Source organism: Phasianus colchicus, chromosome 6 (genome assembly GCF_987193195.1).
Source record: "Phasianus colchicus chromosome 6, bPhaCol1.hap1.1, whole genome shotgun sequence".
Classification (NCBI taxonomy): domain Eukaryota; kingdom Metazoa; phylum Chordata; class Aves; order Galliformes; family Phasianidae; genus Phasianus; species Phasianus colchicus.
In genome coordinates, this window is record NC_143441.1 from 30,934,387 (window position 1) to 30,960,090 (window position 25,704).

The 25,704-nt window shown below is 39.3% G+C and overlaps 1 protein-coding gene across 3 annotated transcripts in view; it reads left to right on the forward strand.

Annotated features, from left to right (window-relative positions):
* CDK6 (cyclin dependent kinase 6) overlaps positions 1 to 24,033 on the forward strand; it is a 134,654-nt gene extending 110,621 nt beyond the window's left edge. For all 3 annotated transcript variants that reach the window (XM_031614384.2, XM_090142809.1, XM_090142810.1), the window contains exons 6-8: positions 4,154 to 4,204; positions 8,189 to 8,324; positions 10,747 to 24,033. In XM_031614384.2, coding sequence (XP_031470244.1) covers positions 4,154 to 4,204; positions 8,189 to 8,324; positions 10,747 to 10,899 — 340 coding nt within the window. In that variant the 3' untranslated portion in view covers positions 10,900 to 24,033. The remainder of the gene's footprint in view (positions 1 to 4,153; positions 4,205 to 8,188; positions 8,325 to 10,746) is intronic.
* The last annotated feature ends 1,671 nt before the right edge of the window (positions 24,034 to 25,704 follow it).

Genomic DNA, 25,704 nt, shown 5'->3' on the forward strand with positions numbered 1-25,704 from the left:
CAGCTCTCTCCAGCCCTTCTTTATAGTGGAGATACTCCAGTCCCTTTGTGGCCCTTCACTGTGCTCTTTCCAGTACGTCCCTGTCTCTCTGCTACTGAGGAGCCCAGCACTTCAGCATCTCACCAGTGTTGGACTACCAGACAAAAGGTAGATTTATTAACTGAAAAGGGTCACAACGCAGACTCCTAGCTAATATCCACATAACTATGTGGCTGCATATCCTATCTGTACCTCAGGATCTTGTTCATGATAGCTCCTGGCTTTCAAAAGTACATTTTTATTTATTATATGACATCTCCAACTCATCTTTAGATCTGTAGGCTATTGGCATTCTGGTCCCACCTTAGAAATAAAGATTTTTTTCCTCCATTCAGTGGGTACTTTTCAAGGAGCAGTGAATAAAGGTTTAGCTCCAAGGTTTAGAGAAGGAATGGTGAAACAGGAGAGAGACCTGTAGACTTCTTGTAAGATTTCCCTTCTCCCTTCTCCTTAAAACAAAACAAAACAAAAAGAGTAAAAAACCAACAACAAAACACAACAGCAACCAACAAAAATAGGAAAATATGGCAGCATGACAACATTTGAAATTTCTTGAACTAATAGGGAAACTAACTTAGTCCTTTGGTGCACTGCATTACTTTCTGTCCTATCTTCTTCTTTGTTTAACTGTGTGGTTTGTAACACCAGTGGTGTTGGATCCCTCAGAGCATGGATTTTCTGGTAAGCAAAGTCAGACAAAGTTGAGAGGATAAAGAAAACGCACAGAAGGGAAGTGTATCTCTTTCCACTGAAATATCCCTCTTTCCTGAGGTATACATACACACAGATTTTACACACAGTTCTTTAAGATCAGAGGACAGACACATCTTCTGTCACAGGAGACAGATCCAGCTCCATGCCTTTCTAGAGGAAAAAAAATTAGGAATTTTACAAAATCAAACCTTCTCTTGAAGTAGTCTCACGTAGATTATCATCACAGAGGGGAGGATATATCCCCAAGTAAGGACTTCTGGATTCAGCTTGCATAAATAGACCTCAGGGAGTGAGTGGGTGAGTGAGTCAAGTGAAAGATACAAAGAACAAAGGTGAGATTTTACATTTTTGTGGCTGCTGGGCGTGCTTCCAGTTCAGTGGTACTGGGATAGCTATCATCTGCTTTTAAGAATAGCATTAAAAAATACTGACTTGAGATGAACGTTCCCATCCAAGGTGTACTGGACTTGCAGTGCTGGCAAGTCATTACTGAAGAATAATTAGTGCCAAAATGTGAGAAGAGATCTTCATACAATTGCTGATTAAGTGCATCTATAGATCTACTTCCCCAGTCATCCATCCAATATTCCAATTGAACTGCCAGCCAAAATTCACGAGGCAAATTTCATTACGTTAGTGGTGCCTAACCTAGAGCTGGCATTCTGTTGTAGTCATGATGGTGGGATGGATAGGAGTCTGTAAGATGAATTCATAATGCTTCATTATGATGAAATATCAAAGTATGTTGGAAGGTCACCTTGTGTTATATAATTATATATTCAAAAGAATTTAAATTCTTTCTTCAGCCCTCAGTGAATCTGAGACAACAGCAGTGATGGGAAAAACCTCTCTTAAAAATCCCAAGAATCATACTTGTTTTGGCATGACACTGCCTCAGGTGATTTGCGAACAAGGCTGACTTTGCCAAGCTTTCACATAACACACGGTTCAGCATACGTTTTGCAACATTAAATCTGCTTTCCATTTGCATGGATAGAATTGCCTGATTGTATACATTTTGTTAGTTTAAAGGGCTCCAATATTCTAATACTAGAGCCAAAATTAATTTCTTGAGGTGATGGAGGCTGTATGTTAATTACTAACGAGTCATTCAGAACCGTGTCTAAGGTTGTTGCTTTGTCTGACTTTGGAAGGTATCAGTGTATCTGCTGCCACAGTAGTACTGGGATTGTAGCTACTGACCATCCCAAAAATCAGGCTCAAAACTGACAGCAGTAGATGCTCATATCTATGTGAAGTTGTTTCATTGTTTTTCCGTAAAAGCCACTATTGCCAGATACCTTGAAGCTTATAAAATACAGAAATCTGTAGGTATGAGTTGAAGTGGTCTTGTCAAAAAGACCACAATTAATGAGTTGCATGCACACCTAAGAAGCAGTGCATACCACCATTTATCATCTCTTCAGAGTCTAAATAAAAAAGCCCCTTATGGACAAGTACCAGACAGCCACATTTTAGTCCATCAGTTTAAATCTGATGTCATATAGTTTCAAATTGAGTTCGATTGAATTGTTCTCTGTGTCTCTGCCCGAAGCAGTTGCAGTGTTAGCTGATAGGGTGTGACCTGGGTGGCAGCAACCATAGAGGCAAAAGGCACGTTTAGCTCATCAAAGATGGTCAGCACGTCCTCCAGTTATTGCTTTGTTTTTTTTCTTAGTGGCACAGATTTCTGCAGAGCTTATTATGCCTGAGACCTGTCACCATCCTCTGAGTGTATCTGGTGCTGACCCTCAGATAAGTAGTGGCATATAACCCTGTTCTGCATGTGAGAGCTGCAGCATATAAAGCACCATTTCTCACAACAAACTCATGGTTAGTAATGGGAGATCCAAATCCTACATTTGCTTCTGCCTATGGGCAGTGAGAGGGGAAGGACTGTCTCTGAGTACTTCTTGTTCTCCCAGTGTAGATGGGAGAGGTTTTATCCTGAGAAATGCAACAGTTAGGATGGTGGCTCTGGATGTCACAGCTTTTTAGGACCTTTTCAGCGAGAAGAAAAGGAGTGTACAGAGAGACATGAGAGTACTGACCTTTCTTCATAATCAAAGATGCATGGGAAAATACTTAGTTTGTAAAGTCACCATGTCTCTGTTGAATAGTTTTGGGAACTGTGACCATAAATTTATAGCTTGCAGTGTTTTCTGAGGGCTGTGATCCAGAGATAGGGGTAGCCTGACTAGCAGGCTACAAAAAAGACAGGGAACTCCTGGGGAGAGTCCAGCAGAGGGTTGAAGAGATGATTGAAGCCTGAAGCATCTCCCTTAATGAGGAAAGGCTGAGAGACCTGAGGCTGTTCAGCCTGGAGGAGACTGAGGGGGATCTTAGCAATGCTTATAAATGTCTCCTGGGCGGAAGAGCTCTTCTCAGTGGTGCCCAGCAGCCGGACAAGAGGCAGTGGGCACAAACTGCAACACGGAAAGTTCCATCTGAACATGAGGAAAAACTTCTTTACTTTGATAGTGACAGAGCACTGGAACAGGCTGCCCAGAGAGCTTATGGAGTCTCCTTCTCTGGAGGTATTTTAGACCCACCTGGACACTTTCCTGTGCAACCTGCTGTAGGGAACCTGCTTTAGCTGGGGGTCGGGCTGGATGATCTCCAGTGGTCCCTTCTAGCCCCTACTATTCTGTGATTCTGTGAATCTCTTGGGAATTTAGACACAAAACTGCGCTGTTCATCACAACCTGCTGTATGGCAATGTAGTCATACAGAGTAAAAATATTTTAAATTTCACTTTGAGAGGAAAAACTGCGTACCACTGTCTGAAAGTAATTTTTGACACTGTCTTTTTCTGAAAGCTTTGGAGATTCCACCTATTAATTTGTTTCTTTCCTGAATATATTTATGCAGCGGAAGTATTCCTGTCCTTCAAGGTAAATTCTGTATCGCTTCACACCCCATTCTTTACAGACCTTCATTAATCCATTGTCATTTATTTGATCCTTTATATTTGGTGGAAGTATCTTTCCAATATACAACATAAAAAGAATTTAATTTTGAATTATAATAATAATTAATCTCCAATTGTATTATACTTTAATGAATGCATGACATTTCACTCTGTTTTTGTCTCTCTAAACAGCTCATTATGTTCTATCTTGTTCTGATAATATATAGGGTAGCATTAGCTGAGAGAAAGTTATACGTGTTGAAGAATGCAGTTAAATTCTAAATTCTAAAAAGTAGCATATTCAAAAATATTTCTCATCTGTCCTGGTTTTTATCAAGTTTAGTAGAATTGTATTCTCAAAGACTGGATAAAATATGAAGGCAAAAGAAATGAGATCGCAGAAAAATAACGAGCTTTCGCTCTATGTTGGCAGCTGACAAATAAAAGTTCACATGAATTAAAGGAAAAAATATCTCTTTATTCTTTCAGACCACTCTTCCGTGGAAATTCAGATGTTGATCAGCTAGGAAAAATCTTTGAGTAAGTAATAACCAGTTGCATTATGTCAATATATGTTTAATACTGAAATACCGTGAGGTTTCTTTGCTGTTTTTAATGCAGTAATGTGTCTAGAACTAAGTATTCCTAGAGCCTTTTTCCTGTTGCTACTCTACGCAACCTGATATTTCCATGCATTCTCTGTCAGAGTGGGAGGAGGAAGCAGTGTGGAACAGAGTTCTGCAGAACTAGCAGCCATCATCAGGAAGTTACGAGAAGCTTCTGTTTGGGGCTTTTTAAATCTCTTAAACATATTGTGCATGTACTATTCATGAGTTTTCCTAAGCAGTTAGTTTCAAGAGATTCTCTTTGCTCAAATACAAATGCATTTTTTGTTGCAACAAATGCATTTTTCATTTTTTTTCCCCAGTAATTTCTTTGTTATTTCAGAAGATAACATTGGAACCCTTTAAAATTCCAATTAAATTTAAAAAGTTGAGGATGCTTACCAACAGCTTCTTTATGGGAAAACCTTCTGTACATGAGAAAATAGTTTAGCTTTTAAAAAATACTGTATAGCCTGCTAAAACAATTAATAGTCCAGATAACTATGAGAATAGAAGGAATAGCAGCAGTTAATGTAGATTTTGCCAGAGACATACTAATAGGCGTTCCTTTAAAACCTTTTCTAAATAAAAGGAGTTTGTGTTTTTCTTCTTCAGAGGTATAGAATATGTTGAGGAGGTGGAGAGGCTCTGAAGTCTCTGAAGTAGATAAACTCTTTTCCAACGTACATTCTTATGAGAAACGAAGCAACCAAAAAAAGAAATTATAAAATGACCAATATTACCAATGTGTTAATTAAGTAGGAATATATCTTTTTTAAATTTTTTCTTGTAAGAGCTCTTCAGGGCAAGAAATGTTTCTAAATTTGTAAGAACCATGTAATTTGAAGATTCATGTACACGTCACTTCATTAGGAAATCAGATCCACTTAGGGCTCATCCCATGCCACAGAATGAATGCCTGTTTACCTCTGCACCACTGTGTTCCTTTATCCTGTGGAGAGACTGCAACGATCTGCTGATGTTCATGAAGAAAGAAACAGATGGGCAAAGTGAGAGAGAAAGAGGAGACGTTGAAACATTCTTCTATTAAAGATACTCCAAACAGAAGATAGTAAATTTTTTAGGAAAAAGAACATAATTAGAATAAATAATGAATTTTTCCGCTTAGCCATATTTCCAGTTCTCAAATCGTTAACAGATCTGTTTCTGAGCATTTTCATTATTTAGTATGAGGTTCCTAAATTGCAGGTCTTGATTTCACACAGTTGACTTCCTTTTCCTGCATGCCATACCAGTGTATGTGACTCACTTGCGTGGTTAATTTGTCATGCGCTGAACAGCTCTTCCTGCATAATCCAGAAAAATCAGTCCTTAAAGTTTACTTTTTTCTCTGCCAAAGCTACTCTTTCAGTCCTGCAATATTCTGCTTTGTAAAATGAAGATAGTTTTGATACATGGAACTTATTTTTTTTTTGGGGGGGGGGAGGGGGAGGGGGAAGAAAAAAAAGCTGTAGCTGTGATTTTTTTACGGATTTTGATTTGATTTACTAATGATATTTAAGAGGAAAAATCTAAATTAATTGGGATAGGATTAAATACATAACCGGTAGCAGCAACCTGCAGCAGGATCTTTCCATCCCTAGGGGGTGATTGCCTGTGCAGAAAAGAATTCATCAAGAAAAGAAAATGCAGTGCTAATTTTAGAAGAAATTCCTTATTATACATTTACGTAAAGTTTGCTTTTGCTTCTTTTGTGCATTTCTCCTTAAATAGTTCAGAAGTCACTTGTTTGAGTTCGGAGGGAGGGGGTGGGTTATGCTAAATAGTGTTTATTTTGTGTTTTCACAGCTGGACAACCCCATACAGTTAGGCATAGCTCTTCTTGTAGGAGGATTGTTTCTTTCTACAGTAGTGAGTCATTCTCCAGACAAATTTGGACAGAAAGTAGTTTCAGGATTTTCGTGCAGACTGGACTGATGTATTCTTTCATATAATCGGGCTGTGGTCTGCCTTTGCTTTACATGTGCGTTCTGATTTGCGTCAGGTAGAATTCCAGTGTGCTTGAGGGTAAATCCTTAGGAGGTTGCCCCAAACAATGTTCTGCTTTACCAGGACACTGTCTGCATGTGGGATATCCTCACAGATTTCAGGGTAAATGCTGCAGTGGTGTGAGCAGACTTGTCTCTCACTGTGATCAACGGGAGCGGAAAGTACTCAGCATTTCTCAAGACCAGGCCTGAACCTTTGGCAGGAGGTGAAACTCATCCAAGATACACCCAAACTTAGTCACTGAAATGATAAAGCTACCAGACCAGAGTGAGGGCATCTACTTAGACATTCATTAAGAGTTTTGAATACTGCAGGAGTACATAACTAAAAATATCTTTCCACTCTTGGTCTTTTCCGCCCTACCTGCCTAACTAGCTGCCTCCTGGTTTCTTTTGTTAGCTTTGCCTGGGCCTGTGCTAATTCTGGACTCTTCATGCTCTCTCGTACAAAAAATAAAAAGCCTGGGACTGGCCAAACACAATTGAATGGCAGGCTAAATTTCAGTGTTATTTAAAATATTTAACTCCTTTGTCCTCCAATAGTGCTGTTATGTTTAATACGGGTTCAGATCCTCAAACAGCTAACGACACAGCTATAACCACTGTGGGGTGCTGCACCATACCCTTGACATACCTGTGGTGATAAAAAGAGTAATTTTTCATACAGATTTAACTCATCTTTTCCCAAGAGTTTTGTTGTTTTCTGATACTGTAAAATTTACAGTACTCTGAGATATTGTTTTGACCTTCCATTCACACTTTTGTTTTGAGGACATGTTAATTTTATCTGAGCCAAATTATAATCTAAAATCCATGTAGATAGAGCTGGACTAATTCCACTCAGTTCAGGTAATCTATGATTTACATCAAAATGTTGGCCTTTGGCCTCACCCAGTCTCATTACCAACCTCAGCAAGAAGAAAGGTCAATGCTGCTCCCTAGTGGCACTGGGCTTACTGCAGACCCAAGTATTTAGTGAAGTTTTTCCTTGTTTTTTCTCCTCTTACTGTTAGCGTTTGAATTAAAAATCTCAACTTTACAGGCTGTATAATTTGGTTTTCCCTAAAACCTGACATGTAATGTCAGGTCTTTTCCGGAATTTCCAGCAGAAACCGATGTTTCACTACCACAAACACTAACTTCAGGACTAAAACATGAAATATACAAAACATGACCCAGTATTGGATGTTTACCTACTATTTAATTTATTTTGGTTTTGTAACCTTAGCGTAGTTACTTAATGAGTTTAAATGCTTTCTAGAATTTAAAGTAACAAGGTAAGAAATGATAAAAAGAAATTCAAGTATTCTATTGAAAAGTAAAGAAAAATAAAATACAATGGGAAATAGAAATACAAAGATACTCAAGTCCTATGCCACTTCTGAACTGAGACTTTAAAACCTGTATTGTGAAGCAAATAAATTGTTTAACTTTAGGCAACAATTACTGCACATAGCTTTGAAGCATTATGAAACATCCCTTTTATTGCCTTACCCTCATCTTGACCCACACTCTTCTCTGAGCCTCTATTCTTGTGAATAAAGGTCCTTGCATGCAATTCCCCTTTGAAACTTACTGCTTTTAATCATCCTGGAGTGACATATGTTGCACCATCCAGTCAAGAGCTGAGCAAATTTCTTCCAAAGCACTCAGCACTTTTTCAACAAAAAAGACTCATAAAATTGAGACCTAGGCCAGAAAAGCGTGCTGGCCACAGAATGACTTCTGCCAAGCACACTGAAGGCCTACACTCATCACCCTCTATTCACAGTGATCACTGCATTACTGTCCAACTAATCTCATTTAAACTAAAAGACTTAATCATAAAGTAAATTGTCACTCAGTACATTAAATACAAAATGGAGACTGCGTAAATGTCCAGAGCTAACATTATGCTTTGCCTTTCACAGTGTAATTGGACTCCCAGAAGAAGAGGACTGGCCTAACGATGTTGCCCTTCCGAGAAATGCTTTTGCTTCCAGACCCGCACAACCTATTGAAAAATTTGTACCAGATATTGATGAAATGGGCAAAGACTTGCTTCTTGTGAGTTTCCATCTGTTTTGTCCAAACCGCATGACTGATAGCTGCATGCCAAGAAACATTTATGTTTCCATTTAATGAAGTTACTAATGAAGTAGAAAAGCAAGTAGACAAATTCATGTGTATCAGTGAAACATCAGCACAAAGACACCATCTTTGGCTCAAGAGGTGTCAGAGGTGAGAACAGATAAAGGCTAGGAAACTGCCACAGAAGGACCTGTTTGACGTACCTTCTGCCTTGATCCTCATTACTGAGTGCTATTGTGCAACTGATTAGAAGCCACTCTTCTAATACTAGTCTGATACAAGTACAGAAAATGATCTGCCGTTTTTCACAGTATAGTGCAAAGCAGGAAATGGGCTATATAGGCAGAATACTGAAAAGTTGAGATTTGGAATTTGCCATTTAATCATTGCCTCTTACAACTGGCAGGATTGAACAGATGCAAAACAAGTTGTGCTTGTAAAACTAGTAGCATGTAAGTCAATCAAATGATTTCCAACATTTTTATAGATCTGTTAGAAACCTTGACTCTAAAGTTCAGTCTTCAAATTGAATACTGAGAATGACTTTGCATTTTACTGTTTTTGAAATCTAGCTAAATTTCTTCTCTGAAAGCCTTTGAAAGATCTCAGCTCGTATGGGCTCTTTAGAGAGGGCTCATTGCAAATATTGAAAGATTTGCTGCATCACTTTAGCTACTCCAACCAAAGTTACATCTGTACAACAGCTGGTCATTCTCAACTGTTGTTATAACTGCATCTCCCAGCTTCAGTAAAGTAGACTACACCTGGATACTTGAAATGACAGAAATGGAATGCATCTTTTGTGCTTGCGGGAAGATTGGAAATGGAAGCTAGACATGGGAAAAGAACTACATTCGAGAACAAGTAGTAAAATATGGATAGAGCACAATGAGTGTGAGGCATGGTGGGAAGGAGGAAGAGAAAAATATCTTTGCCTAGATGGTAAGGTGGAAAGTCATTACTGTTAGGCAAAAAAATAATCAGAACTGAGATCCACAGATGAAAGGGAATAGAAAGTCACTGAATTAAATTTCAAGAGTTAAATGATTGAAATTCTGATGCAAGTAAAGTAAGTGAGAGCTGAAGGTGCTTAGACAAGGACACTAGGATGAATACTATTTGAAGGTGAAGCAAAGGAAAAGACCAAGGTATGTAACATATGGAGAGAGTTCTGAGCTGACTGAACCAAGACTGGGAAAAGGATCTGGAAAGTAGGCAAGCAAAGTACAACTATGAAGAAGAGGGAGAATTCCCAGTGGGATGATACAAGAGCTTCTAAGGTGACTTTAAAATAGGAGTCTACAATCACTGGAACATGAATAGTGGAATTAGACTGAAAATTAGGGAAGAAAAATGGATCTGCAACAAGCAGGTAGAAGTTTGGAAGGCAGAAATATTTAAGAGTAATAGACCTAAGATCTGTAATCAGACTTCAGCACAAGTCTGAAAACACTTTGAATGAAATAGTTTAAAGTCATCACTGCTCCTGTTACATACAGAAGTGAAATCCACTATCAAAGTATTTCTGTCAGGGAATGCTTAACATACTGACCAGCCCTACTGCTGTCATTACTGTGGCAAAAAGCCATGATCTAAAGGTTTCATCTCAGTGATAAGTCATGCGGATATTTGCACTACGTTAGTTCTAAAGAGTCACTGCAAGAGTCCAAGAGTTCAGTTTGCCATTTTGCACACAGACACAGAATAAACAAACAGTTAAAGCCCAAACAACTACATCATCAGACAATATTTTACATGAAGTCAGTGAAAAGTATGAGACGATGGTACTGAGCAGCATGAGGAACAGAGTTTTCAGCACATCTGCAGACTGGCATTGATGAATATTAAATATTCTTTTGGATTTTTCTTTTATTTCAGCATGATGGAATTTTTCTGTTTTGTTTGTTTTGAATGTAGGAAACTGAACGCTTAACATTAACACACAAAGGATATAAAGTCAAAGATTCAACTTCTATAGAAATGTTGACCCTAGGAATTAATACATACCTTAGAAAGCACTCCATGTTTGTATAATCACAAAAGAGCATGCATTGAGTATTGAGAGGATTCAAAAGCCATTTGTAAATAGTTGTTCCCTGCAGTCTGTGAGGCAGAGTCTGTCCTGTGCATATGAATTCAAGAAAATATGAATTCTGAGGCTTCCTAAACTATGAACACTTTAATGTTCTAACCTGGTATTTTCTATCAGCCTTGGGGATTCGTATACTGTAAGCCCACTGCCCCATTGCTTGTTTTAATGTGCATGGTCATCTTTACCATGCAGCACCATCTGTGATCCCGCTGTGTCTCATACTGATCCAAAATGGGCTGTGACTTGCGATGTTAGCAGTTTTCACTCTACACTGTAGTTAAAAACAACTTCTTTTCATACTTACAGAAATGCTTAGCGTTCAATCCAGCCAAGAGAATATCTGCCTATGCTGCCCTGTCTCACCCATATTTCCATGGTCTGGAGAAATGCAAGGAGAATCTGGACTCGCACATGTCATCCAGCCAAAACTCCAGTGAGGTGAATGCATCACAATGCTGACTGAAGATGAACCTATAAATGAACAAGATGTGTAGCTGACAAGGCCACTGTCTCATACAAACCACATGGCTGTTCTAGTGAAGATCATTGTTTGGAGGTTTTACACACTGTCTTTCATTTTGGGATTGCAATGTGCTTATCCAAGGAAATCAACGTAGTTTACTTTCATCAGAGCAATGCAAGGGCCAGGGCTTTGGCCTGCTCCCATTGCAGCTTTATGTTTGTTTTGTTTTTGTCTTGTTTGTCTGCCTGGGAAAACTCCAGACGAAGAGAAGCTGCTGACCACTTTTGCTGCCATTTTATCCTTCTAAAATTGAATGCTGCCAGTGTGGAGTAAGATGATCAAGTCACTGCCAAAACAGGATACAATCTCTCTCTAGCTGCTGAAGCATGATTTGGTACTTCTGTTATGATGGTGTGATCTCTTAGAGTGATATTTAAAGAATGGCATTGAAATATCAGATCTCTGCAACCTGCAGTTAACTGATACATACATTAATACATCCAGCTACTGTGCACTCATAGAATACATGCAGGTCCTTCCCCAACTGAAAACTTGGATGGATTATTTTGTTATTTCATTGCTCTATAAAAACAACAGTTATGATAGTGATTGTAATAAATGTCTCAGCTTTTAGTTTTTTTTTTAATACACAAACAAGTTATTAGCTAGTTAAGTTTGTGTGCATGTTTCAAAAGCAAGTGTGTAAAAAAACTTACGAGGTCCCGTTCTTAAAGATCCATTCAGTTTCCAAATGGTCAGTTTATGTTGGAATCCATGCACATTCTAACCCATCATCTAACCCATCGTTCTTTTCCGGAAACAGCTGCAAACACACTTTCTCTCTCTCATTCTGAAATTTCTGATATTCAGCTCAAAGACACGAGTAGAGCCAATGAAGATGAATACAGGTTTTCATCTTTAACCTGTTCTCATCATTCTCTGAAAAGGAACATAGAAAAAATATTTCCAGTTTGGAAGGAGAGAATGCTATACTTGTTAAGTACAGTTATTTACCTGTGCAGAATTGTATGCTGTATACTCTGCTGCCTTACCTACAACAGCTGCCATGCATCTCAAGTGCATGAACATTACTGTCACAAAATGCCTCAGATGTTGCTTATTAAGAAGACTTGTTTTCTATGCAGAAATGCATGAGCTTCTCTCCTAAGCCACCATGTGGTATACTGGCACATGCTTCTCCACTAGGCTTAATGTGCCGTTACTGAATGTCAAAATAACTAAGCAATTCACATGCCTTTATAGAACAGTAATTTTAAATATTACATTAAAATTTTATATTTAGTATTTTTACCTTAACTAAAAAATATTTTCAGTATTTTAAAAAGAAGCGTTTATTTTTTTTAATACTGTGCTGGGAAAAGAAAAAAAAAAAGAAATATTTTCAATCCATGAAAGCCATTTCCTTGTATGACTTCAGTGCATTTACCTGAATATGACTTGGGGGAAAAATTGGTCCAACGAGTTAACCCTTGCCATAAAAATATAAATATATCCTATTGCAGTGTAACTGATGAGAAGTGAGGCAGACAGCTTTGCTTACTCTTATGATAGTCCCTTAGGCTACTCTCTTCCTCATCTCTACTTCTTCTCGTTTGGCTACAGAGCCAGCATTACACCCTTGCTCACGGCACGCTTGGCAAAAGCAGGTCCTTAGCACTGAACTGAGCAATGTAATTGTGCCAGACAGGGCTCAGGAACCTGTAGCTGTCTCCTGGCAGGTTTCTCAGCCTTGTGGCAGACTGCCTGTTGTGGTGCACTTCACTGTTAATTCTGTTTCAGGCATCAGTACTGTCTGGGACATGGCCCCTTGCTAAAATGGTGAGTGGATCTTACAGGTCTCCTGGATAAAGCTTTTCTTTATTGTTAGACACTTAACTGTGCAACTTGTAGTTAACATTATGGCTACTTTAAATGGGCCAGATTTTAAAAGGACCACTTGTGTGCATGCATGCAGTGGCCTGTGCCTTTCTTTATGCCCAGAATAGTCCCTGTTCAAAACCTACCAGCATGAACAGGCAAGTTGTATATTAAGCCTGGCAAGAGCACATACGAGGCATCTGCTTGCGAGGATAATACAGATGCACAGCACAAGAATTTTGGAAGCTCCACCAGTGGCAAGCTGAAGGCCAGGGAGCGGCCACGGCAGCTCACTGCTCTGAGCTCAGCTTCACTTCTGCCGGTCTCTCTGCTCTTACATCCAAGGGGAGCAGTGAGCCCATGGTACTGGTGCTGAACCAACCCTGTTCCTCTGCCATTCAGCGAACCTGAGTGGGAACGGGGCTTTGGTATTCATAGAAAAGAATAGACCAAGGAGGTATTTTTGATCACATTTTTTAAACACTAATTAGAATGACAAACAGAGACAAAATACAGGTGAATCCTGCAACAGCAACAATAGAAATGTTTTCTACACAGTTTATCACTTTTAAAAACATTCCACATGTTACCTACTGCCAAGCTTCCGTACATACGCTATCAGGGCATTCAGCTGATACTGGCTTGCCATCAGCTGTCAGGGAACTTTCCCAAAGCTCTCCAAGAGCTAACATTGGGTGAAAATGGGCCTGGGTGTGGGTTTGAGGGTGTTACTTTCCAATTAGACTGCAGACTCTCAGATGGTGAAGTGCATCTGCTGTCTGGTAGGAGAGCTGGGTGTACTGGGCTTAGCAACGCAAAGGCTGGAAGAGAATATGGTTGCTGACTGTAAATAAATAGTTAGGGGAAAATAAAAAAAGAGGGATGTTAACTCTTAAAGCCAGAGGTTATTGTGAGCCCAAGAATGAATGAAAAAAGTGGGAATTGCCTGAAAATTAACTTTTGGGGCGACATTTCCCAGTTTGTAGTATCAGAAGTGGAGCTCAAGCAAGCAGCAGAAAAAAGCACAGGTGGCATGCAGAATCAGAAGCAGAGCTCCTGCAACATGGTGCTGTACATCGTCTAATATAGGATCAGGTTATACGTGGGAGTATTCAGGAGAAATATCTTGGAAAAGGTTGCATTAACGGTCATGTTCTGGAACATACATCCAGCGGGAATGGCAAGAATAAACAACAACAACAAAAAATCTGTGTTGACAGGGCTGGGAAAAAGATTTTTTTCCCTTGTGGTAGCAATGGACTGTATTCAAAGGCCCAATGACTTTCCAAATGACCTCTTTTTCAAAATCTCTTCAGGAAGAAATTCCAGCAGTCCTTCTCTGATAAGTCTTAGGCTTCCTCTTATTCCCACCTCCCCTGCCAAGCCACGAGGCTTCACTTACCCTGGTAAACCAAGGAGGGCTGTTCTCTGGCTGGGCAAAGCGCTGGCACTGGCTGACAGCATGGGGGAACTGCACTCCTAGTGAGACTGCATAAAGACAACTTGGAGACTGCTTACATCATGCTCTTGCTCCTTATATCTTCATGGTGTGGCTGTAGTCCTCGAGTACTTTTACTTATTAATGCTGTATGTGTAGAATTAGAACTATACATGTGAAAAAAGTGCTCCTTGACACACTCAGTCCAGACTGTGATGACAACTCCTCATAAACCCTTTAAAAAAATACTTCAGAGCACAATTCTTAAAAATAACTCTGTCTGCATGTGTTCTGCAGGACTGGTTCAACAGCAGCTAAAGCCCACTGCCTAGCAAAAAATGTATTAAAAGTAAAGATGGATGATTAGCTCCAAGAGCACCCACAGCCAGACACTGCACTCTTCTCACCAGTCAACGGGATGTTCTGGGAAACAGGAGCAGTTTCCATCTCCCACAAACGGGTTTGTTATCCCTGCTACATACCTACAGGAAAAAAAACAGTCCCAGCAGACAAGGAAAAAACCCACTAAAGCCAGTTGGTGCCATGCCACAGCAATAAGACTGGGGCAGCCCCTTTCTCCTCACCCAGTCCCCACACTCAGTCTAGATCTGCAGTTCCTCTCCTTCAGCATCCTTATGGAAGACATTTCAGTGACACTCACAGGTGCTATTTCCAGCAAGATTATTCCAAATTTTCAATAGCTGCACAATGCCAGTGTCCCCTGTGTGCTAAGAAGTGTTGCTTCTTTTAGTGCAGCAGCCTAGAATAGATGATTTTAAAAGGCTCTCTTTGTGCATGTCCTCACTTAACATTAGTTTTGTGTACACTTTTGTTGCCTCCTGTGTGCCAGGTAGAATTCTAAAAACAGGGTTTGTGCATATTTCTGTATTTCTGTGTAGGCTGTGCCCACACTCCATTTTTCTTTTTCCTGCACACTGGTCTACTATGTGAAATGTTAGGAATACCTTTCTGTCTTGATTCAGTCCTAAAATAGACCTAAAAAATTAAGATATCATGCTTGCAAAACTCTGAAATGTGGTGCTACATGTATGTATAGAGCCTCTCAAATGAAAGGAAGCAGCAGATTGTAGGTAGTATTTGAGAATCTTCTGCATGGGATGCTGTCCAGCGTCCTAACTCTTATGTAGTTTTCATACTTGATGATTGTTTTGGTGATTAAGAAGAAAGTACTGTGCCATGCTACTTCTCACAGGTTCTCTCACTATCTTTTAGAAGTATGTTTTATTATCCAAAGGGATCATTCTCTCTGGTGTTTGGCTAATTTTAATATGGAAAATAATGACAAAACATGCTGGTTTGGTCTTCTAGCCAACAAACTTAGAACACTTATCTGACTCACAACTGAAAGCACATCAGTTGTTAAATATGTATACGAATCATAAGCCACAGTTTGGTTTAAAAGACAACGCAAATTATTTGCCATGTATAAAACACAGTTGAATAACGATGTTTATTCTCAGAACTCTGTTTTATAGAACCACTTTGTTAGTATTTTTCTTAGGCAACAGTTTCAGGAACAGATGAATTTTTATGTACAATGTGAATGAGAAGATAGTAGACTGTTAGAGTGATCTGTTGTTTTATGCTTGAAGCTTGAATTGATCAGAAGCCTAGGAACCTAACTTATTTATTGTATTGCCTCAAAACTACTTCTAAGTATCAAGAGCTTTCTTGATTTAATGGGATTTTACACCTCTCTTACTGTGTGATTTTGTTGACATTAGTATATTAGAAAAAAAATGTTTTTCCAAATTGGCACTGTGGAAGAACAATTAAGAAATTTATTTTTAAATTCACATAGAATAGTCTGTAATATACTAAAACCTTCAGTAACTGTTAATAAGCTATCACTTTTCTTTCTACTAGATTACTAAACATTGGAGTATACAGATTACTTTCCATGAAGAAAAGAATCAGAAACAATCTCTAGAAAAATGGGATTTTGTGTGCCTAATCATACCTACCAGGCTACACTATCATGTTATTTTTTTGTGTGTGCCAGTACAGATCAGGTATGTAAAAATCTGACTACCATTTGCCAGTTGAACAGGCTGTGCAACTCAAATAGGAGTTCTGTTTGTCAGGTTTGTTTTTTTTTTTTATCCCTTTGTTTTACATATTATTAGATAATGGCTGTAATATAATTCCAGTTTCTGGACCGGACTCTGTAGCCATCAAATCCCAGTAACTTTTGAAAAGCAATAAGAAGCATTTTCATTGATTTAAATGATCTAGGCCGTTAAAAGAAGAAAGATGTGGACATATGAACTGACAAGCATAGCTTTGGCAATTGTTATTTCTTCACTTCTGTCTAAAACTTAGCATGTATTACATACTGATATGTAATAAATACATAAAACACACTTAGGAATAGTGTGCACAAAAATAGCTCATTCAGTTCTTGTAAAAAATAGCTAGAAATATTTCTTCTAGCTAAGTGATTACAGTTTGAAACTGTTAGACTTTTACAGTTTAGAAAATCCCTTAAAATTACGTATGTCATTGTGTTTTTGAAACAAAGAGTAAGAGAACAGATCTGAATCAAATAGGAACTTGTTCTTGAAAATGATTCCAGAAATCCAAGTGAGCACTGTTGGTTCTTTTTGTGTTCAGTGGAAGCTGAAAGTAGTCATCATCACACTTGGGTGAGCCTTTTGCCTTCCGGGCAGAAAATGTTGCTTGGAGTAAAAGTTAGTGGAGAAGTTGCCTTGACTTAGACATAGTCCTTCGAAAGCTTCTGCCGTGTTCAAATTAGGTAAATTTCCAGTCTTCCAGCAGACATGAACCAGAGCTCCCTAACCAGATGGCATTTCTTTCTTCAGATGAAATGTTTTATCTCAGTTAAAATTTGCTGTTGGCTTCATCCTACCCAGTGTCAATGAGACATTTGCATGTCTAGAGAAAGCAAGTTCTGATACAGACATTTTGCTACTGGGTAGAGAAAACTGTTTCTGAAAAAGACCAGACTAAGGATACTGCCTTTGAAAAGATTTAAAAAAAAAACTGACATTAGTAAAGATGAAAAAGGAGATTTTAAGGAACAGCTGGTATTTATGAAATGAGAAATGTAAATACAAACAGTGTATTAAACAAATATTGGAACTGATACTCTTTGACTGCAAAGTTGATGGGGTTTTATGGAAGAGTCTAGGTATGAATTTAATCTAATCAGCATTTGAATGTTCTTTTGCACTAAAGCAACCTATACTATTTGATTGAAAGAAGGGAAGACTTTGGTGATGTCTGCTTGGATATGCTGTAACACTCTCAAGCTCATTGCCCTTTTGGGAGCATGCTAAACTGGCATCCACACTACTGAGCATTCAGCACCTTAAACCAATCCACATGCCAGGCAAATGTTCCCATGTTTACACTGATACTTGCTCCTGAATAGAAGACAAATTTTCACAAATATTCGACTGTCAGCTTCCTTTGCGCTGTTACTTCTGATGGGTTTCTAATTAACATACTGTAATAGGCAACTTTTCCTCTTATTTCATGTTTCATATGTATGACAGGTTGTTCAAATCCTCACCTTTAGATTAATCTTATATAATTTTATTAATCTTCTCAACACTTCTTCCTGCTGCTGTGTTTTACACTCAGAATGAAGCCACATTCTGCTGTATGTTCCTGCCATATATTAATGGTAGGGGGCAGATATCATTTTCTTGTGACTTTTCTTCCTTTTATAAATCTTTGTGGGGCTTTTAAGGTGTTCTTGAATGTTAGCATCTATCTTGAGTACTCAGACAAGAGAAGAAAATTGTGAAGTGCTGCAAAGATAGGAAAAAAAAAACAGGCAGAGACTAGGAGGGTTCAGGACAATTGTTGTAAGCAAATTTGGATATGGAAAAGTTAGATATAATGTAGGGCAGAAACTTTTTTTTCCATGTTTTTTTTTTATCCTGTCTTTTCCTTCCACAAGCGTAAGATGATAAAGCAATCTCACACAGGATTTTAGTTCCAGATACTGAATGTGCCAACTCACGTCACAAATTCTGGAGCCGTTTTTCAAGGCCGTAACATTTTAAAAATCAGGTTGTGTAGAAGTTAGAGACATTTCTGCGTAGATATTAGGAAAAAAAAAGGGGGAGTGGGTGCCAATGAGGGTTTGAGAGCAGATTAAGATGATAATGCAAACAGCCTGCAGCTGAGCTGCAGAAACAGAGGATACATTGCTATAATGCTAATCTGTGCCCAGTACCGTGTGGTATTGTGGATTACAAGCTGACTCCTGCAGCAAATTGAGAATTCTTTGCCAAGCCAAAATGGCATGTTTTTGAGCACTTGGATTTTCGTGAGATTATGCACATGAAGTTTTAGCTGCATCAGTCCAGGTGGCTCACCATCTTGCAGGAGCAAGTCTGAGAACTTAACAAGTCTGTGAGGCACCCAGTGTAAGTAATGCTGTGGGACCATCTGCCAGGAAGAAGGGAGGCTTTTCATAGGCTGTACAGCAGGGAAGGAGTTATGCCACCTCCAGAAACAAGAAGTATGAGGTCTGTGTAGCACTTTGTTATGTTTAGTCCACGTGTATGGGTGATGGGGCAAGTGATGCTACATAGTGGCTTGTTTTAGTCCCTCCAGTAAGCAAGAGCAACTAGCCTAGGCACAGAGACAAATTCACAGTTCTAGGGTAGGAAACCTTTAATTCTGCAGTGCCTTCTCAGGCATTGATTAAGTACATGCTGTGATGGATCACCTAGCAGCTAAATGCTCTCCTTCCCTTATCCCAGATCAAGCTACTGTGACATTAAAAGGAGCCTGGTCCTTAGCAGTCTGTCAGCATCCTGCTTCCTCAAGCTACCTTGATTGCCTGTCGCTTATAGCTGACCTTGCTGATACTTCCCTAGTCGCTTAAAAAGCTGTGAGCTAAATTATACCTTGTGATTCTGCAGTTCCCCAATTTGCAGGCAGCATACTGTATGTATACTATTGTTTTTCCTTGCTTTTCATTAGGAATTGGGAATTAATACAATAGAATATGGTAAAGTGTTTGTTCTTTTTTATATACTTTTGCTCAAGCAAATATACGAGCAAGGGTAAATTAGATTGAATGTAATGTTGATCAGCCAAAGCAATTTTTTTGATTCAGAAGATTATTTTCTAAGTATGTAAGATTCCTAGCCAACTGTCTGTCATGCACATTTACAAGAGCAGCCAGTGATTCTTCTATTATACAGAAGTTTCTGAAGGATACAAACGAGACCAGCAACAGCCTCCTCCTACTGCTTACCCCCTTTCCCTTCCCCTTCCCAGGGATCACTGCTCCAGGGGGAGGTTTTCTCCCAGCAAGAGTCAGAGCAAGTAGGAACCTGTTCTTCCCTGTATGAAGGTCTCCAGCTCTCAAGGTAACATGGGTGCATGTAGGCACTCTTTCCTTTGCCTGTGCTGTGGCAGGTATGAGTACAGAGCCCTGCCACAACTATGAGGCACAGACAGACCATAACCCATAGTATTTTCCCCTGAGGAAAAGTCCGTACAGGATCTGAAGGAGACAGTGTGCTTACTGTTTCTATGACAGAGCATTTTAAACAGTGGTAAAGTAAGATCTCCCCTAGGAGATCTCTCTCACCATCCTAAAGGATGACTGAATTCTGGGCATAGGACAAAGTGCTTTACTCCAGGTGCATGACAATGCATTTCAGTCATCCTTTATTGGCAGTAGAAAATAAAGGTTCAAAATAAAGCCTGGCTTTGCAGACTGCTGATTAAAGAAAAAGTCCTTTGCAGTGTTTATCCAGCAAGACACAAAATCTATCACAATTTCTTGCAACCATCTTCAAGGGTTGGTGTAACTATGGGTTGTAACTACAACAAAAAGTACATCAGGATTTGGATGCTGGCAGGAAGTTTGTGAATGTGTTGCTGTACAAGGAGGCTTATATGAGCTCAGTGGTAATGTGCTCATCTGAAGGCACTGATTGCCATGCACGTTTTGGACTGAAGATAGAGGAGCTGCAGTGTCATGAGATTAGAGGCCGAGGAAGGGAAGTAGAAACGTGAGCAGTGGGGACTGCAGAGGTTGATCCTTTCCTTTATTGCCCTACACGTGTAGCAACCCAGTAGTTTTCCAGCTTTCTTTTCCTTTATCATGTTTACTTCCATTCTCCTTCCCATTGTGCATGATGAGTTGAACAGAAAAGCATCACTACAGATTACTAGCTCAAAGCCAGAGCAGAACAGCACTGTGTAAAAATGTCAATCACACCATGGTAGCCCATATTAAATCACAGAATCATAGAATCACAGAATCACCAAGGTTGGAAAAGACCTCTAAGATCATCCAGTCCAACCGTCCACCTATCACCAATTTTTACTACTAACCATGTCCCTCACTACATCTAAATGCATCATTTGTCTCAGTTTAGATTCCAGCAAATTAAATCCAGGATCCACGATGCCTTTCTTGCATTCAGCTCTGCCTAATAACTTTGCTGTCATTCTCTGCAGCATTCAGAATCTCCTGACTGAACAACCCACTTACAGTCACGACAGTGTGGGCAAAAGAAGTGTACCTTATGGCAGTGCTTTTTGCTAAGGAGTGGAAGCCACTGAAGTTCCGCTCGAAAAGGGGCCTAGAGAAGTCTTGAGGAATTTTAGCCATGTTTCTTTCACAGGCAAGGCAGCCGTTTCTGTTAAAGCAAGTAACACATTTTCAAGTACTTAAGAAAGAGAAAATATAAAGTTGCCTATTATTTTCTTGCTAGAATTTATTTTCTACACAAAGCTGTATGATTCAGGCACTGAAAGCAAGCCGACAGGCACCCACTTATTCTTTCCTTTCCAGTCTTTAATTCCTTTGTAAATTCTTTTCAAGCATTCAGATCAACGTATTTATGGTCCATTTCATTCCATTTCAGTTAAGTGGTCTATTTCTGCCATTGAATCTTGTATAGGTTTTATTTTTAATGTAATATTTAGCTGCATTACTTTGAACAGCTTTAAAAGTATAATGTCTTTGAATGCTCTAGTTAAAGTATACCCTTGAGATGATGTTTTAGAAGTTGAACTGTATACTTTGGAGCTGTTGTTTCTATTATAACTCCCGAAAGCATCACGGAGTGCTTTCATCAGTATGTTTGTCTCCTTTCTGTGTAACAGCATGCGTTTGTATTTCCTCACTAGCTTGATATTCTTTGGTCTGAAGGCCTGAGTAGGTAAACACAGGAATCCTGTGCCTCAGCTGGGCAGTCCCAGAGCTGAGAGGGGGTTCTCATTTGGGCAGAGTTGCTCGCAGAAGTGTTTGCAGAGAAAGGCTTTCGTGTAGTAATTGATGGTAGTTGTGAGGACACATGGTTAATAACAGCACCAAGACACCCAGAAATGGGGTCAGTGTTTATTGACGATATGGACACATATATCTGCAAGTTATTTGACATTAACCTAAATTATTCGTATTGTAATTCAGTATATTATTTCTTAGGAAAACATACTAGTCCTGTGAAAGGGTAGTTGCCAAAAAATGTGTCGAGTCTTGCTGCTTAATTGTTTATTTGCATTTTGTGTACATTTTTGTTGTTGAAGTGAAGCTAGTTCCATAGAGAGGCAGAGAGCTAGATCAGTCAAAAAACAAGTTTTAAATAAGCTTCATACTGTACCTAGAATAGTATGTGTGTTCAGATGTAGTATTTTTATGCTTTAGGGTATATTTGTTAGTTTAATATGTAAAAGAATAAGCAGATTACTTTGAAATGCTACGGTAGAGCTAATTTTATACGTAGTGGGAGATGGTTGTCTGAAAAATTACAATTAGAAAATATTACATAGGCTGCCTTTGGCTTTATCTCGTCTGTAGTCGTTCCAGCAGATATCTGTAGATTCCAGATGCTGAAACCAGGGGCCACTGCTAAGTGGTACCTCATAACCGAAGTACATTTGTTGCAACAATCAAATTGCCCATCTGGATTTGAGAAAAGATTGCTGACTATACAAAAGCATAAAGGCAGCAGATTTTGGTATTTTTTGTATGTGTGTGTGGACAATTGCATGAAATAGGATTGGGGTTTCAAAGTAATTAAAATCATTCAGCGTTTTTGTAACTCCACTGACTACAATTAATTTAAACCAAGAATTTCACCATGCAAATCTACAAATTCCAGTGTCAGGCAGCTCAGGTCTATATGGATACTTAAGCTTAATAAATCAGCAAGAATGTTATATAAATGGTAATGCGTGACAAAAACTATTAACTCTAGTTAATATTATTTCTCTCACAGTTTCTATTCATTTCTTTTTTATACAAAAGTTTGGAAGTGCACTTCCTTGGGCACTGGGATATGTGACGATGATGCTGGTGCAGAAATGTACCAGAAACAAGGTTCACTTCTCACCGCTCAGACACCCATGCGTGCCTATTTACACAATACAAATTCCAGTTAACAGAACTGCGTAAAGTGAGGCCTGTTTGTAACCCTTCTGGGATACTGCTTTGGGAATCTGCAAGATACATTACAGTCTCAAAAGGCAATATTAAAACTTGCACTTTCGGGTTTACAGAATGCTATGAACAGGGAGGACAGCTTGTGAGACACATCCAGAGTAACTTCATTCATTGGTATTATTACACCAGGCTGACTCAACGTCTGTCTCAGTGCCTTAATTTCTCAGTACGATTTTACCAAAAAAAAAAAAAATTCAAGAGGTTATAAGGGCATCTAACGCTGTTTGACTTCTGTTGTGTTCTTTTCATAACACCATGTGCTCTGGAGATGTCTAGGGTTTGATTGTCCAAGGGAATAATGCAAAGCAGTTTCAGATGTTTTCCTTCCTTCACCTTAGGACACGTAACTGCTGGTGAAAGGCAGCGCGGTCCCGCTGAGCTCTGTCACTTTACCTACATAGGCAGTAGGATTTTATTGTGCAAGGTGGAAAGTTACCTATGGTGCAAAGTGTACTACCTAGACTACCATGGATACCTACTCACAGGACATGATTTCACTGTATCACTTCATACTTGAAATTCACGATGTTCTTTTAATCAGGGTACAAACATGAAAAGGTGCGTGTGTTACTGTTTCTTTTAAAGGTGCATCATTATTTTTATTCTGTGTGCTTAATGATTATGATTCAGTGTTCTTTACATTCTTTTTGTTCAGCATTAAGATCAGATCTGTGTGAAACACAGTATCGCTCACAGAGGTACAGGAAGGTGTAACTGCGATTCTTGAATTGTTACGTACATACGCTGGCTTGCCTTGTGCTTATAAATATACACCAAGGGGTTACATAACACAAACTGTGGTAAATAAAAATATTGCACCATTGCTGTACGTGAACTCTTGCAGCCTCTCTCTTCTTGCACAGCTGCTGATTACCATACGCGCATTGGAAAAACTATGTTTCTGCTGTACAGAATGGCTGGGAAACAATGCCGACACTTTGGATGCTCTCGGGCTCTCTTTGCAAGCTTTCAGACAAAGCCCTTTGATCTCACTGCATGCCTGCTCTGTGTCCCAGATCTCACCCTGGGAGGCTTTCTGCTTTAGGAACACCCTCCGCTGGGGCTGCTTTACATTGACTGCATTGAAGTTCATCGGAGCGTACTCTTCCAAGCATGCACCTTACCATATAACATATTCTTTAGCTTTTACAAGTCTGTAAAGATGGTGGACTGCAAAAATACTCATTTGTCAATACGGCAGAGTTAAATTAAGGCACACAGAAGGTTGTCAATGTATTATATCAGAATTACAGTCCTTTGGAACTGAACGTTTTGCTGCTGGCAGTGCAAGAAAAGCAAAGTTGTGTATTTATTGTGGGTGCTGAGGGTTCAGTATGAAAATCGATATAATAAAAATGTTCATGGCGTCAAGTTCTTTTTAGTTGTTCCCAAATTATTGGAAAGTAAAAAGTCAAGAAACTAGTTTTGTATTTAAAACTACTTTCCTGAAGTTTACTTCACTTTTCTAGCTATATTTTTCTTTTATCTAAAAATGTAAAATGAATACAAATGCAGTAAGTATTGTATATTAAATACAGAAAAGTAGCGACGCCGTTTCCCAGTTTTTCTTTTTGTGAGTGTTTTTCTCTACACCCAGAGCCTTACAGAAAATGAACCCAACATGCACACAAAGCCAGACACGGAAACATAAGCACGTTCACAGTCTTCCAAGTAACTCGTCATACACCTCTGGTTTTATAAAAATGTTACCTTGAATTTCCTGATCTCTGAATTATTCCCTTGCTTCCATAGGATGAAATCCATTAAAAAAAAAAAAAAAAAAAAAGTCACCTTTTCTTTCAAAGGCATTAAATTGTTGCCGTTGCTGTCCAGGCGACTCTGTTGAGCACTAGTTTGTCTTTACTGAAATCTTCTTTGTTTGAGTTCACTTCGCTAGGCAACTTGTGCACTGATTCAGCTATTTTTCCTGATTTTTTTCAATCCAGTTGTTCCACTGACGGGCCTGGCGTTCATGTCTGCTGCTACTTCCACCTTCCATCTCTTAAGAACCTGAGCACACTTCATTCATTGACTGTGTTCTCCTTCATTGGCTATGGATACGAGACCAGTAACATTTCTGGGTACATAGAAATGGTAAAAGTGCTTGTTTGGAGTCCAACAATATGACACATCATCAAACTCTATAACCAGATGCATGCTCCCTGTTTTCACTCCTACCCAATCAACAGAACACCTCAGCAAAACAGCTCATGTGAAGTTTCAGCTTATTGCTTATGGCAGGGGGATGGAACTGGCTAATCCTTAATGCCCCTTCCAACCCAAACCATTCCATGATTCTGTGATATATCTGCAAAGACCATTAAGTCTCTTTAGAGGATAAAAGCAGTTTCTACTAACAAGGCTTCAATGAGCCATCAGTATGTAAAAACAAGCATTCAGACACATCTGGGTCACAGCTCTAGGCAGAGATGGCTGCAAAGCTGACCAGACCACAACACAAAGGATTCTGTAACAAAACCACAATTTTTTGCTGCCCTCTAGAAACCAGAAGGAGTCATGTAAATCCTTTACAAAACTGGCATATACACTTTGGACGCAATGTGACATTAAACAAAAACAGCTACCTTTACCTTACGTGGCATTCCACATCAGCCCTGAAGCACTGCGTAAGAGGGCACAGCAGTAGCCCAGCCAGAGATGGATGTACCATCAGCTGCAGGGAGGCTGTGCTGAGGGCAGTGCTGGACATACCCACCTCAACTACAGCTGGCACGTGCTGAAAACATGGAAAAAACACAGAAATAGTAAACAGATCAAGAGCTTGCATTCAGCATCTGATCTCTAGAGTGCTAAGCTGGCAGTGGAGGAGCTCCAGAAGGCTGTGGGCAGCTGTGGAACAACCTCTTCCCATGGAGATTTTCTTCCTTTGCCCTCACCTGTGAGAGAGGCTGAGCTGCACCAAGCTCATCAAACTCAACCACGGGAGATAAAATAAAATTTAATCAAATCCATTATGCAAAATACCACATAGAAATAGCACGAGTGATACAGTTTTCA